Below are 20,896 nucleotides of genomic sequence, written 5' to 3' on the forward strand. Positions count from 1 at the left end.
ATGTCTATGATCTCTCACTCAAGCCAGCGACCCCACACTCAAGCTGGTGAGCCCTGTGCTTAAGCTGGATGTGAGCCCACACTCAAGCCAGAGGTTTTGAACCTGGGTCCTCTGCGTACCAGTCCGATGCTGTATCCACAGCGCCACCATCTGGTCAGGCAGGAGTAACCCCTATTTTAAACTGTGGACTTTTGAGTGGTAATGATGTGGCAATGCAGGTCCATCAACAGTAACAAATGAGCCACTCTACGGGTGGGTAATGTTGATGGTGAGGGAAGCTGTTTTAAAGTGTGGGGACAAGAGTGCAGGATACTTCCTATTCAATTTTGCTGTGAATCGAATACTGCTCTAAAACCTGTGGAGGTTTTTTAGTTTTTATATATTGATTTTAGAGAGAAAAGAAGAGAGAGAAAGAAACATCAATTTGTTGTTCCACTTGTTCATGCATGCCTTGATGGATTCCTGTATGAACCCTGATCGGGGACTGAACCCACAACCTGGGCATATCAGGACAATGCTCTAACTACCTGAGCTACCTGATCATCTAAGTATACATTTAAAGTATGTGCAGTAAACTAATTATGTCTCAGTTAAAAAGTGGGGGGAAATTTAAGAAGAAATAAAAGTAAGGTCAACTGTGGTATTAGAAGTCAGGACAAATATTACCCTGGAGAAGGACGGCACTGACTAAAAGATAGTTTTGTCAGGGGCTGAGAATAATACTTCTTGATACAGATGCTGGTTACGTGGGTATATTCACATTGCTATACTCTTAAGATTTATATATTTTTCCACTATGTACATAATACTGTACATCAATTTTTAAAATGTTTAAATTAAGAAGGATACAATGCCCCGGCAGGTTGGCTCACTGGATAGAGCGTTGGCTCAGCATACGAACATCCCAGGCTCGAACCCTGGTCAGGGCACTCATGAGAAGCGACCACCTGCTTCTCTTCCCCTCTCTCTCCACCTTCTCTCTGTATTCCCCTCTAACAGCCTGCAGCTCAACTGGTTCGAGAGCGTCAGCCCCAAGCACCAAAAAAAGCTCAGTACTGGACCATCAGCCCAAGACAGGGGTTGCTGAGTGGACACCGGGTGGGGCGCATGCAGGAGTCTGTCTCATTATCTCCCCTCTTCTCACTTAAATAAACAAATAACTAAAATTTTAAAATAAAAATGATACAATATAAAAGTACATTGCCCTGGCCAGGTAGCTCAGTTGGTTAGAGCATCATCCCGATACACCAAGGTTGTGGGTTCAATTCCTGGTCAGGACACATACAAGAATTAACCAATGAATGCATGAATAAGTGGAACAACAAATCAATGTCTGTCTCTGTCTCTTTCTCTTACCTCCTTTCCCTCCCTTCGTATCTCTCTCTCTCTAAAATAAATTTTAAAAAGTACATTGACAAGCTATATAATTCACTAAAAAATCTACTCAACCTGTCTAAAATTAGTCATCTCCTACCCACAACCCACTCATCATCTTCTAGACAAACTCACTTCAGCTTCAGAACTTGCAAAGTATAAACTCTCGTCTACCAAACACACTGCACACCACTAACAGATGGCAGTAGCGGTTGCCTCTACAATTTCACTTCGGACTTAGGAATAAATGACACCATCTTCCACCCAGTTGCCCAGGTCAAAAATCTTGCTGCCTCTCTTCTCCTTTCCACCTCCTCCACCCCATCCTTCTTCCAATCGTCTCTGCTCTTACACTCAAGCCCCCCTCGTCAGTCCTCACTGCCCCAGAGCTATGGACTGAAATGTATGTGGCCCCTAAAAAATATTCATATGTTGAACCCTAATACTACCCAGTGTGATGGTATTTGAGATGGGCCTCTGTAAACTGATTAGATCATGAGCGCTCTGCCCTCAGGAATGGGATTAGTGCCCTTATAAAAAAGGCTAGAGAGGTGACCATGTGAGGTGACAGTGAGAAGACAGTGTCACTGAGGCAGGAGGCTCTCATCAGACACCGAATCTGCTGGTGCCGCCCACGGTCTTGGACTCCCAGCCTCCATAGCTGTGAAAATACATTTCTGTTGTTTACAAGCCACCCAGTCTGTTCTGTGACAGCGGCCCACATGGACTCAGAGACCCAGGTTTCAGCCCACATTCCTTCTCAGCACTCACTCAGGGTGGCTTATCTAGGTACACAGGCTCCACAGTCTATGAGTAGAAAGAAGTGTATTTAGATCTAATTGATTTCCTTAGTAATCGCAGGCATTTTGTTTTACACATTATTCTGAAAAGGGAACCACGGCCCAAAAAGGTTTAAATGATCTACCTGGACCCTGCTTCCATGCTATACCCTCCAATTCTCCTCCACACTACTGCCAGAGTAAGTTTTTGAAGCAGCTGGTTCTGCAAATCAGCATACCCTTTGTCCTTGGAGGCATTTTGGAAGAACTTGAGTTTGATGAGAGGGGCCTTTCATTAGCCTCTCAACAAATGAGAAAGGTCTTATTCCCAGGCAGTACCATTATTAAACTCTTTAAGATTTAATGTAACCTCTCCCATATGTATTAGTTGCAAAATCTTTTAAAAGAGAAGGGCTTGTGAGTGGTTTTCCAAGAACAACAAGTAAACCAGAAGATGGGGCTGACAAGGAAGAAGAAAAAGCAATCCCAAGGAATGGAGTTGGGTGTGACAATCCCAATAAAAGAAGGCACGTTGAGTCTCCATAGCCTGCTGCAAAGAGACACCATGAAACACCACCCTTTACCTGGTTGAGAAGGTGTCTTTGGGCTTAAGAGAAGGAAAAGCCATGGAGTCTTAATAGAAGGAACGTAAATGTTGCTGAAAGCTGCTGCCATTTCTACTAAACTTGAGCTTAGTCTGGAATTGCACCACAGCTCTCATCCTACAATCTCTAACCCTTCCCTGTGAGACTCACGGGACTCATGTGCTATAAACCTCGAGAAGGACCAGTCTTGAACGCCATCCACCCCACGTTCACATTAGTTTCACTAGCTCTTAAAGATGTGGCCACTGCTCGTACTCTGACTAAAAGTTGATGACCAGAAAGCATTTTTATGCCCACTTCTCCATCCTCAAGCCCCTCACACTCCAGTCTTCCCCCTGCCCATCCTCTGGTGTACTTAACTCTTCCAACTCACCTCCAAATCTAGTGTCTGATACAGACCTGTCCAGTGTTTGTGCACCCAAGTTGAAACACAAAACCAACATGTCTATTCTTCCTGTCCCTAGCTCCAACCAAAAGCACACACAGTATAAAGTATCGAATTTATCTGCAGTAAAAATTATTCAAGTACACATAGGAGGCTTTCAACTATGGGATCAGACTAGCTAGTCACCACACTGTTCAAAACAAGGGTAAGAACATGCAGTCTTTAAGGACATAGACCTCCACAGAACTGGTTTTACTGTGACTACCACCTTCTAAATTAATCCATACTAATAGTACTGAAATTAAAAATACCTAAAGAGACTCTAGTATACATCATGCATTACTCCACACTTTCACTCAAAGTTTCTTTATCATTTGTCACAGCAACTGCTCCGTGACTACATCCTGCCTAATATGGACTGAAGAAAAAAGGTTTGCCTCACAAAAAAAAATGCACAGTTTGAACACATCTTGAAAGCGCTACAGTACTGGGGGGGGGGGGGGGGACGATGTGGATGACAGGCAGAGCTAATTAACAGTGACCTATCCATAGAAACAGGGAATACAGGACTCAGAGATTACATGAACATGCCCCCCTAATCAACAAAAGCATAAAACAAAGTTCCCCTAAGCATTTTTGTGGATGCACATCCAAGAACAACCCTTTATTTTTAAAGGTGAGCAGGGTGGCACAGCTTTGTGTTATGTTAAAAAAAAAGCAAACTAGATAAAACTGTGTCAAACCATACACTGTGGAGACTTTGTATATATCATATGCAAAGTTTCATGTGCAGACGCACAAAGACTTGAAAAACCTGGCTTTCTGGATTTCGATGGCCTCTGAACAAACAAGATAATAAAGAATACCATCCATGCCTTTCCAGGACAGAAGCCAAGAAATCATAAATCCAGAAACAGCTCTCACTGAAATACACCACACCTCAAGCTAACTTTTCATTATCTCTTGCTGGTTAATACACTTCTGACCAGTTTAAGAATGTGTATTATTCAATCTACTTAGTGTTTCATTCATATGTTGAAAATCAAGTTCTTTCGGAAGATAACTCTGCTAGCACCTCTATCCATATAAGCACCCTAGAAAGGTTGGAAATTGAAAAATGATGACCTGAAAAAGACAGAAACTTTGAACACTTAGACATGATCAAGCAAGTCCTCTACCCAATCTGTAGTTTCCAAATTCTTGCCTCACTCTTCCAGTTGGGTACCATAAGCTACAGAAATCTCATGTGGTGTCTGCAATGCTACCAATGATGCAAGTATGTAAGAGAAAAATCAAATGCCTTTTTCTTAAGAAAATGATATGCGTTTCAGAATCCATGTAATACTGATTATTGGACAAGAACCTGACTGCAGGAGAAATATCTGTGACACTTCTGAATGGTCAGATACTTCTCCTTTCAGGAAGTACGGCTGAGAGTATGATTATTTTATATAAATGCACTTCAACTTACCAGCGTGTAAAAAGTAGGTAAGACATCAACAGCTTTTACTACACGCTACTCCACTTCAGCAGAGAGAAACAAGAAAAGGCGCTCCCTTAAAAGGTCCCAAACACATCATCCACCCACCTCACTGTTTGCCAGGTCATTCATGACGAGGCAGCAATGAAATGAACGAGAGCCTGCCCACAAACTCAAAACACAAAATACTGTGTCTGGTCTGTCCTCCCGGCCCCAGGCCAGAGTGGCAGCAAGCTGCATCAATGACCTCTCCCAGGACATCCTTCTGTCCTAGTACAAAAGCGCACCTGCCCATGACACAGGGCATCTGGCACAGCTGAATGAACAGTTGCCGTTAGCTAGTACTGCATCTTCTTCATACTGCATTCTTCCTTCCACTGGTTAACAGCTATAGCCACGCCCACAGAGGACAGGCACTAACCCTGAATTTGGGGGCAACACTGCATTTACATTCATCTTATGCCATTCCCTCAGCCTGATAAGTCACAGATCAGTTTGGTTTTGCCCACGGCTGCTGGATATTCCAATACACTTTACCTTCACCTTCCTCTGTACACAGAGACTTGAATTTACCAGAAAATCCAATGCACTTACCCTAATCACATATCAAAAACTGCAGTATGAAATTTACATTTGTGAAAACAAATATTAATCCTCTACGAAAGTCACAGAAAAAAGAAGTGATTCTCTACTGGTCCAAAACTTCCCGATATAAAGATTGACAGTTTAACAGTATGGCAAGAGAGCAAAGATAATTGACTCAAAAGCTAACATAAAAAAAAAAATGTTCAAATTAAAGACTAATTTATACTGAAATTTTAGTTCACAAAACTGATCAAAGGAGCATGTCCCAGTAATCTGGATTAACAATAGCATTACTTCCCCCAATGGAAATAAAACAGTATGTTAGAGCTGGAAAGAAACTTAATTAAGAGTTCAATTAGACAAATCCCTCATTTTCAGAATGAGAAAACAAGGATCTGAAGAACTCACAAGAAAATAAGGTTGAATGTCAATTATATCTCAATAAAACTGGAAGGAAAAAAGAAAATAAGCTTGAAAATCTGGTTAAATTCTAGAACAGCCTGACCAGACAGTGGCGCAATGGATAGAGCATCGGACTGGGATGCAGAGAACCCAGGTTCAAGACCCCGAGGTCGCCAGCTTGAGCGCAGGCTCATCTGGTTTGAGCAAAGCTCACCAGCTTGGACCCAAGGTCGCTGGCTTGAGCAAAGAACAAGTTCGTTACTAGGTTCTCCTGTAGCCCCACAGTCAAGGCACATGAGAAAGCAATCAATGAACAACTAAGGTGTCACAATGAAAAACTGATAATTGATGCTTCTCATCTTTCTCCGTTCCTGTCTGTCTGTCCCTATCTAACCCTTTCTGACTCTCTGTCTCTGTAAAAAAAAAAAATTCTAGAACAGAACATTATGGAAGAATGGAGTGTTCTATACCTGTGTTCTTCAGTAAGTAGTGAGTACTTAATATTAACTAGAATGACCTAAAGAACTAAATATTTTATTTCATTTTAATTAGTATGATTTTAAACTGCTAATAGCTATCATACTGGACAGCACAATTCTATAACAGGGTCTTAGATTCTGATTTTTAAACACTTCAAATAAAGTTGCTTAGCCTTTCTTCTGCATTTAACAAATACAGAAAATTTCTTCCTTATGCCTAAATTCCTCATTTAGCAACATAATCTTGTTATACAGGGACCCAGCCCAGAGCAGAATCAGCCTGTTTCTCAAAGCCCCTAAGTAGACCTGAGTGTCACCCACCCAGCTGGATGAAAGGCCCTCTTTTGCAAACCATTTTGAAACAAAGTCCTACAACATCCAACTAGCCTGAATCTAAATGATTTTTAAAATGTTTTATTAAAATTATTAAAGTGTTGAGTTGTGACCAGTTGCTTCCTACTTGTGGTTTTACTGAAATACCTTTCTTCAAAAAGAATTCTCCACCCCAATCTTAATCTATGATTATTATAGAAGTTCAAACCTTTGTGTCACTTTGCAATAAAAAAATTACAATTTAATATTAATAAATAATAAAAAAAATCCAAATTATATTAAGTCTCACTCTGTTCTCAGTAAATGATACTTAATACAGTGAGGGTTTTTTATGGACTTTAATCATTTCAAAGAATTCTTAGTCCTCTAATTTTTCCAGCTAGTAAAATGTTAATTTGTGAAGACCAATGTTAACTTTAATACCACTAAGGATCATAAAAAATGTTTTAGTCAAGCCTGACCACGCTGTGGAGCAGCAGATAGAGCATCAGTCCAGGACACAGAGGACCCAGGTTTGAAACCCCGAAGTCACCGGCTTGAGTGCTAGGGTTGCTGGCTTGAGTGTGGAATCACACACATGACCCCATGGTCACTGGCTTGAGTCCAAGGTCACTGGCTTGAGCAAGGGGTCACTCACTCTGCTGTAGTACCCCCCAACCCCTATCAAGGCACACATGAGAAAGCAATCAATGAACAACTAAAGAACCACAATGAAAAATTGATGCTTCTCATCTCTCTCCCTTACTGTCTGTCACTATCTATCCCTCTTTCTGTCTCTTTGTCTCTGTCACACACACAAAAAAATATTTTAATCAAAACTTTTCTGTACAACTTCAAGTACTGGCTTCTCCTCTTTTCTGAAGAAGAAAAGGTTGACTGGGGAGAAGAGGATACATATAAACTGCTCACAAAAATTAGGGGATATTTTATCACTTCATATTCATTTTGAAATATCACCTAATTTTTGTGAGCAGTATAGTTAACATATATAGTTAACTAGATGTAACTCTAAAAAACTACCACCTTAAGCCAATGTAAACAAAGAGCATGTTTTCTTTAAAAAAATCTGTGTTCCATCACATAAAAGGGGCCAAGCTTCCTATTTTCTGGACACCCCAAATGTAATCAGGAAAAGGGAGAAGGAGATAAACACAGCAACAGTAAATATTTCATTTAAATCACGTTATCTCTTCAGGTGCACATAATACTCAAAGACACAAAGAAAAACTGCACAAACAAGCTGTTTTGTTTTTAAGAGAGCATTTAAAGGAGTTTTATAATCAAGGAGTAATTAGTGACATCACTGGAATGAATATTCTACTGATTAACTAGTGATTCATGCTGTGCTCACATAAACTTTCTTGAAAGCCCAGGTTAAGCTGCTTGATTTATGGCAACATGTTCCGGTTGGGAAACAGAGACTGAAGAATCAAACTGAGTGTGAGGGCCACACACTGCTAGGAGCCAAGCACACTAGCCACATGACTCACAAAGCGGCAGAAGCAGAGATGTATATCAATTCCTAAAACTAGGCTGGGGGGGGGCAGGTATATAGATATGTATATAGTAGATCCTATTTAAGGTACCTATCTTGTGATTCTCAAAAGTAAAATAGAATAGAACAAAATCATGTTATATATTTAATCAACTTTTTACTAGTAACCATTTCAGGAGCAGAATTTGGTTTGTGAAGTAACTCTTGATCTCTGCATAACCCCAGCTTTATTTAAAATACATCCATTACCTAGCAGATATAGTTGCTAAGTAAAATACTTCAACAGAATAGATCACAAAGGTGAAATACCAATAAAATTTTATTTCCCTAAAGATGATATACTGGGTTTACTTTATCTTTTATAACATGATTTATTAGGGAAAAAGCTTTTTTTTTAAATCAAAACAATGAATAGTTTACACAATGAATCCTATATTGAAATATTCCATTATTTCCTAAAGACTGAACATTTACATCTACTCTAAATTTATTTTCAGAAGAAACAGTTCTCCCTAAAGTTTTCATAAAATTACATTGCAAATAGAGATTGTCTCCAATTGTAACAGCAAAGTATTAATAGTAACTGATTTTTATACTTAGTAAAAAGAATGAGGGAAAAAAATCCATCTTTTCTCAACCTACCTAATTATCTTATCCTATAATACAGTGGTCCTCAACCCCTGGGGCCATGGACCGGTACTGGTCCGTGGGCCATTTGGTACCAGTCCACAGAGAAATAATAAATAACTTACATTATTTCCGTTTTATTTATATTTAAGTCTGAACGATGTTTTATTTTTAAAAATGACCAGATTCCCTCTGTTATATCTGTCTAAGACTCACTCTTGACATTTGTCTTGGTCACGTGATACATTTATCCATCCCACCCTAAAGACCGGTCCGTGAAAATATTTTCTGACATTAAACCGGTCCGTGGCCCAAAAAAGGTTGGGGACCACTGCTATAATACACTCAAGAAATTCTTATTGCCTTCATCTTCCTGTCTTTTTTATAACATTCTAGCTCTGCTCTTTCAACAACTTTTGAAAGTATCTGTGAAAAATCCACATGCCTCAGTAAATTTTAAATGTCTAAACAATTTAAAATGTAGTTTCAACCAGTACTACTTACACCTGTATAATTTAAAAGTGCTTTTCTATATGTATATATTTCAACTAAAGAAAATGTACTAATTGACTATTTCATTTCATATTTCACAATTAGTATGTATTTTGCATAATTACTGATTGCCTAAAATAATCAAGAAAATGTTCCTATTTCACTGAAAGTTCTAAGTCTCTGTCTCAGGGGAAAAAACTGTTTATGGTTATGAACCCTAAAAACATTAGATGTATTATACAAACAACTTCCAAGTTCTATAAACAGGTAAATATTGAACAATTTCCAAGGTAGCAAAGCTTCCCAATGGAAAGATGGTCTGCTTATAAAATGGTTCAAAAATTACCTACACACAATTACACAATAGAAACCAAGAGGGAGAGAACTGGACAGTCTGTGTGTTCTAAGCACTAACACATTTGCATCATATGCCCCTCTTAGCATTCTCCTTTCAAACTGTGTTCCCACAAAAAGACCTCCAAGCTCTCCTATTAACCAGACCCCACTGACTGGTGTCCTGACTGGACAATGCTGGAGAGCCAAGTCCCACAGCCTAAGTCACTGGAGAAAAGAACAATCCTAAAGGAAATGCCTTTCGCCTGCTGGTGCCAGAACATTCCGCCGAGAGGCTCCTCTGCAAAGGGCTGGGTGTGGGCCCTGGCTAGCTGACTTCACAGACCTACAGCTTCCACAGAGTGCAATGCTGACTCAAGTTTTTAGACTCATCTCCATTTCCATGAAGGGAAAATGCAGAAAACACTGCCTGAATAGCTTCCACATCTATTTCTCTCTACTCTAGACCACTAAGCAAGTGCAGGCCACCAACATTAATGGCCTATACTTCTCCTCCTGGCAAGTCTTCTGTTACCTCTGGCAACACCCCACAAACTTATATAATGTACCATATTCATACAGATTCTCACAGTCGGACACACCCAGGCCACTCTCCAGATGATCCAATCATCTTTCCCAGTAAAGGAAATCATCACATCACTGCCCGCTCAAGGTTCTGCAATAGCTCAGGATAAAAACACTCAGGAGGAATGTCCAAAGTCCTCAGCATTACCTTTGGGGCCCTGAACAACCAACTGCTCTCACCACCTAAACCTCATCTCTAGGCAGCCCCCTTTACAATCTACCAATCCATCCCAACTAACTTTCAGTTCCTCAAACACGTGGTGCTCTCTCACATCCAGTCCTTCACCAATGTTATTCCCTCTGCCTGAAACACTCTTCTCCCTACCTTTCTCCATTCTGTCCCACTGGGCTAGGCTGGTGTCACCTCCTCCAGGCTACCTTCCTCTACCTCGCATTACAACCTGTACAAATCCTAACACATTTTATGGCAACTGTCACTATACTTCTCTATACTTCTCTCTGGGAGTAGAGGTACTCCCAGAGGATGGGGCCAGTGTCCCCATGTCCACCATTATATCAGAGGCACTCGAAAATATATTTGCATATATTCTAAGTGTCCTTAATGAATATAATATGGATGTGACCCATGCAATAAAGGAAATATGTTCAAAGTCAGTTAAGACATGATGGAAACTAGGCAGCAATTTCATTATATTTATACTTTGGTATAAATGCAAACTACACAGGTGCCTACAAACACCTTTAGGAAAGGTTAAAACATTACATATTTAAAAAGAATACTTTTCGCCATAAAAATACTAGTTTCATGGTCACTACCCCTGTTAGGTAAATTGCAGTTCATAAAAAGTACCAGACCAAAAGTATCAGAAGCAGCCTCTGTTGTTTATAGGCAAGCATGGCATCAGTCTAACTACCCTTCTGCTACTACCAAATTCTTGGCATTACTCAGAACTCTGCTAGCTAAAGGTAAAGGCAGCTCCAACACCTTAATTTCTAAGTCTTGATGTAAGTCTTTCTGTAAGGGTTCCACTCATGATTATGGTCCCAGGGACATAAACATGCTGCCAGGAAATAGACCTCTGATACATCCTGGGCATTAGCTGCCACTGGCAGCTACTTTCTTGGAGCCGGCCACATGTCTTCTTACAATGAGTTACCATCTGAGGCTTGTGACACCAGATTTTTCCAGAGCTGCAGACTGATGTCATAAACATTTAATGACACTAAGCACTCTAAAGAGTTCACCAGCTCAACCTTAAGCTCCCTGTATGCAAGGGGCAAGTTATCCACCCTCTCTAAGCCAGTTTCTCCATCTATAAATAAAGAGATAAGATTTCCTAAGATTCTTGTGGGAGTAAGACTGTCCAAGATAGCACTTAGCAGACAGCCCAATTAGTATTTTCAAGTCAAAAAGAAAACTATAAAGTCTAAAATATTTTCACATCTTCAGAACTTTTGGTATTGTCACAAGTTAGTTTTTACTAATGCCCTTTCAACTGGGAAACTTTTTGCTAAAAGGCAGAAAGATGAGAAAATGAGACTCTATTTCTTCATCATAACCCTTGGATTTGACAAATCCCACAGAAATCTGAGATACACTTCCTAATCTTTCTCTGCACTCCCAAAATCATAGGTTTAATTTCTATCTTAACCATTCTTAGGTTCTGAAAGAGAAAAGATGTCCTCACCAGAAATAATCTTTTCCTTACTGCCTCTACACACCTCCAAATATACTTAAGTCTTCAGAAAATAAAAGGTCTCAATCACAGAAGTTGGCCTGCAAAGCCTCCAGCTTCCTCACTATAGAGCTGGATGGAGTCAAGTACTGTATGTACTATGGAGGCACCTGACCAGTAAGAGGGGTGGCAATCCACGGAACTCAAGTGTTCCATTTTGAACCATAGGAAAACTCCCACCTCGGAGTTTTCCATTCTAACACAGAATGACCAAATAATAACATACTCTGGCTAATGTGAATATTTTTATCATTTTAAGAAAAAAAAATGGGGAGAGACGGGACTTTGAGTCAATTCAGCAAACTGGCTCTCATGTTCCCAGAATAGGCTCTTAAGTTTGGCTTTTTTATTTTTTATTTTTTGCTTCTGTTTGGGGGAGGGGGAGTGTTTTTGTTTTTGACAAGGAAATTTACAGATCTTGTGAAACGAGTTTTAAATAAAGGTGAGACCTCAACAGCCTTCTAACTTCACCTCAGCCTACATTCTGGTCTCGATTTGTAAAAACGGGTGACGTGTGAACCGCTTCCTAAAAGCAAATGGGGCACTGGGATACAATTTAGGAAGTGATGATGCAAGTCTCTGGGGGACAGGGAGGAGGGGAGGTGAAAAAGTCAGAGGAAATACCCTCCTGGTGCCTGGGCACCGACTCCTACCCAGGGGAGGGGCCGGGGGAGACGAAAGGCTAGCCTCCACATGCCAAGGAAAGGGGCCACCCAGCTCCACCGGAGGTGCCAACGCCGCCCCCTCACCCCTCCCCACTGCCCTGCCCCCCTCACACGCGGCCCGGGCGGCCCCGGGCGGCCCGAGCCCAGGGCAGGCGAGCCCCAAAGGGTGGCAGCGTACCCCGGGCAGTGCCCTCTCTGCCCGCCCCCACTCCCCACCCGGCACCCCTCCCCGGGTCTCAGCCCTGCCTCCTCCCCGAAGGCCCGGCCCAGGCCCAGCCCCCAGGGTTCGGGCCTCCCGGGCCCCTAGGCCTGCGGAGGAAGCCCCCGCGCCCCCGCCCGCCGGGCACTTACCCCCAGAAGCCGCAGGGACAGCGAGGCGGCAGGCTGGGCGCTTTGCTGCGCTCGCTCCCGGCGTCTCCCATGGTGCTCGGCGGCGGAGGCGGCGGCGCTCGGCGGCGGCGGCTGGGCCTGGGTCCCGCTGGAAGGCGGCGGCGGCGGCCGCGGCGACTGCGGGGGGCTCGGGGCGGGGGGAGGGGGAGGGAGCGGGCGCGCGGGCGGGCGCGAGTCCGGGACTCCGAGCCGGGATTCCAGGCCGGTCAGCTGGAGGCGGGCCGCACCACTAGGCTGGCGGAGACGGGGGGGCCGGGGGCGGCGCGGAGACGGGAGGGAGGGCAGCTGCGGAGGAGGGGCGTGCGGCGGCACCGAGGACCGCGGGGGAGGGCCCAGGAGGGGAGACCCGGCGCCGCTCCCGGCCAGCGCGATGTCCAGTGCGGCGGCGCTGGGAAGGACCCGAGGCCCCGCCGGCTCTGGCGTAGCAGCGGCCGCGGTTAAGCTCCGGGACCCGCTCGCTTTCCCCTCCCCCGGAGGCTGCGCTGACCGGACAATGGCCGCTCCGCCCCTTTCCCTCTTGACGCACCCCTCTCAAGAAGTCACAATGGTCTCGCCCAGGGGAGCCACCGCCAAAGCCTAGCAGCTGATCAGCTGGGATCCAGGCGGGCGTGCCACTTTGTTCCAGCGCCTCAGAGGAAGAGTGTGGGGCGGCTGTGAGCAAACCGAGGGCTGCGGGCTCACACTTGGCGACGGGCCTCTGAGGCTTTCATAGTTTTGGGACTTTTAAAATCTAAGGCAAACTTACCTTCCCCCCACCCTCCCATGTCGGAAGAAAGCGGAGCTGACTTCTGAGTACTCGGGGGGCGCGTTGCCTCCCCCCCAAACGTGAATGGTATGCCCCAAGTGGTTGGGGGCGGAGCAGATCAGTTGTTTAGGGTAAATTGGGCCAGTCCCGGAGAGGCGGCCGAGCGCTGCGCATGCGCCCATAAACCCCGTAGCCGGGTACGGGGAGTGGCCAGCCGGGAGCGCTTCCAAACCCGGAAGTGGGTGTTGGTCTTCCCAGGGCTGCCGGGTCTTCAGCCGCTAGGTAGATTCTTGAGCCGGCTGCTCGGTACTGGGCTCTACACGTCAGTGTTTCTTCGCAAACTGCCAGCCCCCTAGAAATCTCTCTTCCCGGTTTCCCCACACCCGGCCCACTCTTCCAGCTCCACCCGAGGAACTGGCCTCTCCTCTTGTCAGTAAGGAACTTGGGGAAAATGTTCCCCTCCTCCTCCGCCCCAAGAAGGGCGGGAGGGGAGTGTCCCGGCCCGGTTCAATGCCCCTCTTCCCGTCTCGGAACCCCCCAGCCTCGGAGACACAAATCCACTCGCTAATCCTAAACGAGGATAACCACTCTTCCTCCTAGAGTGGGCATGTTTGGATTCTGACAGGGGGCTGTGAAAGAATCAGTGATGGAAATTGTTGTGACCAAAGAAGTGTGAACCACGAAACGAAAGTCCTTCAGCTCTCGGCGCCTTAGATTCTGAACTCATTCTGAGTTCCAGGCAGACGTAATCCGAAGGCGATTGTTAGTGACTTCATTTCCACACGGAGGAAACTTCCACCAGACCTCCTGGAGAGTTGACCACCAGCTAAGACCCTTGTGGGCCGGAGAACTTCTAAGGCCCTGATAGTTCTAGAAAGGAAGGCTTCCTGGCTCTTAGAAATAGCTGCTGTGTATACCCCTTCCCCTGACCCGATAGGGACACGTGATTAATTTTATTACCAAATGTTATTTTATTTCTGTATATACTGTTCTGTTTGTGCGTGCTCTGTGGACTTGATAACGTTGATGTCCCTTTTGGCCTCTAAAGAACAAGGATCACGTTTAGCTTAGCCTCTTCCTAAAGATAGAAGACAATAATTGCAGAAATAGGGCCATTTAAAGCCCAATCATCCCCCAAATGTGGGTGGTAATTTATTTTGTGTAATATTTAGTTTCGACTATGTGAATTTTCACAAACCTTCAATAAATATTTCTGTCAAAGGTCCATAGAGTGGCCTGGCCTGTGTGGGCACAGAGGATAGGGCTTCGACCTGGGACACAGGTCATTGGTTCAAAACCCTGGGCTTGCCTGGTCAAGGCACAAAGGACAAGCAGGCAATGAACAACTAAAGTGAAGCAACTATGAGTTGATACTTCTCTCTGCCCCCTTCTCTCCTCTCTGTGAAATCAATAAGTAAAATCTTAAAATAAAAAAAAAAGTCTACAGAATAGATGAAGTCATACAGCACACCTAGCTTTCATTGGACTCATATTGCTCTTAAATCTTCACTTCAACTAACATAAAATTGCCACATTTGTGGAAGATTGCAGCCTATGAGTTTAGCAAACAGATTATGTAGACTCTCCATTGCATGGACATTTTGATTTACTTTTCTATATGGAAAAGGAAATCCTAAAACCAAAAGGACATTTTAATATAAAACGTGGTTGTTTATCATCTTACAAACTGCTTGCCTACCTGTCTGTTTTCTGTGTATTCAACTTAACAAGCACTTCTGGAGTACCCAGTATTTGCTACGGCCCTGCCTCTCCACCTCCCCTCTGCCCCAACTGCCCTTCTCTTGCCCAACACACCCCTACTTTAGGCACCCGCTACCTCTTCAACATCTTCCTTACTCTGGTCCCTCCTTCCTCTGCCCTCCACAAGAGATTGACAAGTTTGTCTCTCCTCCCAACACCTAGCTCCAAAAGGACTGACTTTTAGAAACAGCTGCTGTATACCCCCACACCTTTAACAGGCCAGCCCAAACTGGAAAGGGCAATCTGTTTTACTCATTCTGCTGATTCCAATGTTAATCTTGTCCAGAAACACCCTCACACACATCAAACATTAACAAATTAATGTTTGTGACAATAGTCAAGTTGCCCATAAAATTAACCACCACTCTCAGATCATGGGCTATACAGTCTAGCTGCCTGAGTTTGGATCTGGATTCTACCACCTCCTAGCTCTGAGACTCTAAGGAAGTTACTGAGCCTCTCTGTGCCTCAGTCGCCTCGTCTGTTACAGGAGGCATCTATAATGGGCTGTGCTTTTCATCTGCCCAGTTTCTCTTTGGTGGGCCCCATTCTCCTGCTCTCAGGCCTTCCCAGTGATGCATTCACTGACTAGGTCTAGTCAGGGAGCCCTAAGCTCTGTCTCCAGGAGTTGAGCTGGCACAGTGAGAGCCAGAGACCTTCCCTGGCTGACTTGATAGTTTTGCCTTCAGAGACCAAGGGTCCTTAGGCCCACGTAAGCTCAGAGCTACTGAGGGACCCTCGATGTGGAACAAGGCTGCCTAGGGATCAAGCCTGTGACAAAGGAAAAAAAAGAGAAATGGAGAGAGAGAAAAACTAAATTGTTAAGACATTGTTTGAGCCTGACCAGGCAGTGGCGCAGTGGATAGAGCGTCGGACTGGGATGCAGAGGACCAAGGTTCGAGACCCCGAGGTCGCCAGTTTGAGCACGGGCTCATCTGGTTTGAGCAAAAAAGCCCACCAGCTTGAACCCAAGGTCGCTGGCTCCAGCAAGGGTTTACTCGGTCTTGCTGAAGGCCTGGGGTCAAGGCACATATGAGAAAGCAATCAATGAACAACTAAGGTGTTGCAACGTGCAATGAAAAACTAATGATTGATGCTTCTCATCTCTCTCCATTCCTGTCTGTCTGTCCCTGTCTATCCCTCTCTCTGACTCACTCTCTGTCTCTGGAAAAACAAAAAACAAACAAACAAAAAACATTGTTTGAGTCCTTGAATCCAACTAAGTCTGAAGCTAGAACTACCCTCTGAACTTTTCAGTTACATAGACCAATAATTTTTCCTCCCCTAAGCTAATATGAGTTTCAGTATGTTTCAATGAGAAAAGTTAGGACTGCACATAATAGTATCTACCTATGTCATAGGTTTACTGTGAAGACTAAGTTATATAGTCCATGAGGAAATCTTAACATAGTATATAACACATAGTAGACACTCCATAAACATTCAGTATTATTATTGTGTTCATTTATGGCCGCTGACCACTCTAGTGTATGAGTGAATGAATATTCAACAGACAGTATATGTTAGACATTGTTTTAGGCATTAAGGTTCCAGAGGATAAGGTTCTCATCCTCTAAGGGTAGAGAAGACAAAATGTTTTTTTTGGATGTCTTGAAGGACAGAAAGGTCTAGCTTTCCACTTTTATTTAAAAATTTACAACGATTATTTGCTCGTTTGTCCTCTTAAGGTCTTGAGTAAACTTCTTAGAAACAATGGCAGTACCATTTCATGTTTGTTATATATGGCCAATCTTCCCTCCAGAAAGGCTGTACCAGTTTACATTCCCTTCAATAGTCCACAAGAAGGCAGGTTGCCCCTTATCTCAGTAGCACTGGCATATCATTATTCTTTTTTTTTCTTTTCCAAGTGAAAGGTGGAAAGATAGACAGACTCCTGCATGTGCCCTGACTGAGATCCACTCTGCAACCCTTGTCTGGGGCTGGTCTGCCCATCTTGGGCCGTGCTCGCAACCAAACTATTTTTAGCACCTGAGGCAGAGGCTCCACGGAGCCATCCTCAGCATCTGGGCCAATGCACTCAAACCAATGGAGCCATGGCTGCGGAAGCAGAAAAGAGAGAGAACGAGAAGGGGGAGGGGTGAAGAAGCAGATGGTCGCTTTTCCTGTGTGCTCTGACCGGGAATTGAACCTGGAACATCCACATGCCAGGTTGAAGCTCTACCACTGAGACTCATTATTCTTTTTCATTGTTGCCAGTGTAAGAGGTGCCTACTTTTTCCCCACCCTGTATTTATGTTGATATTAAGAATATCAACTTAGGCCCTGGCTGGTTGGTTCAGTGGGTAGAGTATTGGTCCGGTGTACAGACGTCCAGGGTTTGATCCCCAGTCAGAATAAACAGGAAAAGTGACCATCTGCTTCTTAACCCTCTCCCCCCTTTTCTCCCTCTTCTCTTCCTGCAGCCAGTAGCTTGATTAGTTCCAGTGTGGCCCCGGGCACTGAGGATAGCTCAGTTGGTCCAAGCACTTCAGCCTCAGGTGTTAAAATTGCTCGGTTGATTCAAGTATTGGCTCCAGATGGGGGTTGCCAGGTGCATCCTGGTTGGGGTACATTCAAGAGTCTGTCTCTCTATCTCCCCTCCTCTCACTTAAGAACAAAACAACAATAACAGGAAACAAGAATATCTACCTTTTGTCATATATACTGCAAATTATTTCTCCATCATTTGTCTTCACTGTATATAGGCTTTTGATTTTCAAGAGTCTAAAACACAAGCGAACTATGTGCATTAACCTTGGCTAATGTTTGAATTGCCCACATGGGCACTTTTTTCTTAAGGCCTCAAGTTACTGCTGACAGGTTTAAAAAAAAAAAAAAAAAAAAAACAGAAAAAGAAAGTAAAGAAACCCCAGAGAATTAAAGAGGAAAAGATAGGAAATTTCAGAGGATGGGGGAGGGGGGTGCAGGTGCTGAGAGGAAGCCCATCCCCTCAGGCCGCCCAACTCCACCTCATTGCAGGCAGCCTTAGCTCTGAGGCAAATGGCCAAGGCCCGTCAAGGGTCAGCCCAGCTCCTCGGGCTTGGTGCCACCCAGAGCGCCCTGAAGTGAATCATCCAGGACTTAGGTCTCGGCCTTCCCAATTTCCTGTCCAGAGCTGTGGCCCTATAGCTTGGTCAGTCCCCAGGGATTGGCCTGAAGTTTCCCATCAAGTCCCTTGCTCAGGTTGGCAGACACAATATCTAGGAGTAAATGGCACCACATATGGGCCAAGTTGGGCTCCAAGAACTGACCTAATTGGAGAAGCCAAGGATACTTGAGGAAGGGGAATGGTTAGGAGACCAGGGTTAGAATTCACTGTGAGGTTGAAATTAGGGAGGGAGCCAGAGGTGGAAGGATTGGGCTGGGAAGTCTCCCACGGGGATTTAGAACACCAGGCAGAACCAGCAGGTCGGGAAAATGACTATGAATGGGAAAGAGGCTTAGATGTCAGAAGAGTAAGGCTGGATTTGTCCTTCCCAAACGCTGACTCTGATACAAGAACTGGGACGTGCAGAGAACACTTGTAGAAATGGCAAGCTGACCAATAAAGGGTGTGTCATCAAGCCAGCTATCACTGAGAGTGACTAGATCTCGGTGACTAGTCCTGTGAGTACTGTGTGGTCACACCTTGAAGTTTGTTTTTTAATTTTTATTTTATTTATTCATTTTTTTAAGAGGAGAGAGAGACAGAGAGGAAGAGAGAGGAGAGAGAGACAGAGAGAGAGAGAAGGGGGAGGAGCCAGAAGCATCAACTCCCATATGTGCCTTGAGCAGGCAAGCCCAGGGTTTCGAACCGGCGACCTCAGTATTTCCAGGTCGACACTTTATCCACTGCACCACCACAGGTCAGGCCCACACCTTGAAGTTATCGCAGCTGCGGGGCCAGGGACTGAGTATTGGAACACTCGCTTCAGCTCGGCTCGTAGGATACAGCTGCTCACAGCACCTCAGCCGGCCTCTTGCGGACAGACCACCCTTCCCTGGTGTCAGAGGGAGTCCTCAGGCAAAGAGGTGCAGAGACTGGCCACGGGAAGTTAGCGGGGTCACTCTGAAGTGTCAAGCCTGAGGGATACAGATGGGGCGCCCACATGTCAGTGACAGCTAGGGACAGGTCTGTGTGTAGATTTGGGTGGTGTGACATTTGATAAAAATTATCCAGGCATTTCTTCCTAAGGCTGTGATTATTAATCAAGTAAGCGTATTTGCCCTCTGAAGAGGAGTTAGGGAGCAGAATGAAGGTTCTGATAGGATCAGAGAATTAGGGTTCTGTTAAGGACACTCAGAGAGACTTCTCCATCCTGCCTGAAGTTGCACAGCTAGTAGGAAGTGCACCGGGGCAGGACCGCGCAGCCTGGTCTGTGTTACTCCAACACCTGTTAAGAGGACAGAGCGCAGGATGGCCTAGTGAAGGGAGGGAGGTACCCACAGGGTCCTTGCCGTCTCCTTCGGGAAGGGAGTCCGGGCTCCTTCCCGGCAGCCAAGGAGGAGGCCGGCCAGCTGCCATCTGTTCTCTTGGCTCCATTGCCTGGCAACCGCCTGCCCCTGTCTGCTCTCTGCTCTGGAGGGGGACACATTCCTCCACGGCCCATCGGGCAGGACGACGAGCCATGCCCTCACCCGAGCTGCACCACACGATGGATTCAACGATTACGACTTTCTGATGTGGGGGCGCGGCTGCTCAGCCATGAAGCAGACCCAACCCATCTGGTGTACGAATCTTTCTTGAAAGAGCTGTTGAGAGGAAAAACCTGCACACTGCTCATGCTCATGCTGGCAGGAGTGTGTGCATGTACACACAGGTATAAGTGGGTACACAGGTGTGAACGTGTGTGTGTGTGTGTGTGTTTGTACATGTGCACACAACTATGGATATGAATATTGAGAGTCTTGGCTACCTCCCCTGTACAATGGGTCACTGATACCAAAGACTGCTATGAGGATGCAATGACTTAATAAAGGAAAAACACTTGGCACAGAGCATGCATGGCACATGGTTGGCATTTAGCGGAGGTATGCCTGGAAGGTAGGTAGGCCGTGCCCCGTCCTCATTCTGGGTAGCCTTGGCAGGAACAGAGTGATCCACTCTTCATGGGGGAAGGCCCGGACTGCAGCAGCCAGGAGGGAGTAACCAGTGGAGGGGGAGACAGAGGGGACAGACTGCTCCATCTGCAATGACAGTCCCACTGGGAGAGATCCCGGGCAAAGGGTCTCAGGGAAAGGAGCCAGCTCAGAGCAGCGGGGAGAGGTTTCCAGGTTGGCGGCCCAGTCAGAGAGGATCCTCTGAGGAGAAGAGTCCGGTTTAACGGAGGCTTATGAAGCCTTGCGCTGTAGAGCAGGCGTTGTTCGCCTAGGAGAGCGTTTGGCGCCTACCTCTCAGAATTATTCCACAGAACACAGAGATTTATAGAATCCGTGCTAAAAGCTGGTGAAGGGACAAGTCAGCCCAGACTGGGAGCACCAGACCTCCAAAGACACAACTCACAGATGAGAAACCTAAGGAGGAACTTGCTGACTCATCTCTTAACTCAAATGCCAACTCCCCCAAGAGGCCTCGTTCTCCAAAGTTGCTTTCTGGACTTTCTCCGCAGTGCTCCTGCAGCATGCTGTACACGCTGCAGGGCCTGTGGGACATTCCTCCCAGAGAAGGGGCCAAGGCATCTATCAGTTACTTTACTGCTTATCCC

At 45.1% G+C, this 20,896-nt stretch overlaps 1 protein-coding gene across 1 annotated transcript in view; it reads right to left on the minus strand.

Moving 5' to 3' along the window:
* The window catches only part of ZFAND3 (zinc finger AN1-type containing 3), a 301,844-nt gene extending 288,634 nt beyond the window's left edge, over window positions 1-13,210 (minus strand). Inside the window, exon 1 of the mRNA XM_066359506.1 lies at window positions 12,668-13,210. Within this exon, the coding sequence (XP_066215603.1) occupies window positions 12,668-12,738 (71 nt within the window). The 5' untranslated portion in view covers window positions 12,739-13,210. The remainder of the gene's footprint in view (window positions 1-12,667) is intronic.
* Window positions 13,211-20,896: the final 7,686 nt, after the last annotated feature.

The sequence above is a fragment of the Saccopteryx leptura genome, chromosome 1 (genome assembly GCF_036850995.1).
Source record: "Saccopteryx leptura isolate mSacLep1 chromosome 1, mSacLep1_pri_phased_curated, whole genome shotgun sequence".
Taxonomy (NCBI): domain Eukaryota; kingdom Metazoa; phylum Chordata; class Mammalia; order Chiroptera; family Emballonuridae; genus Saccopteryx; species Saccopteryx leptura.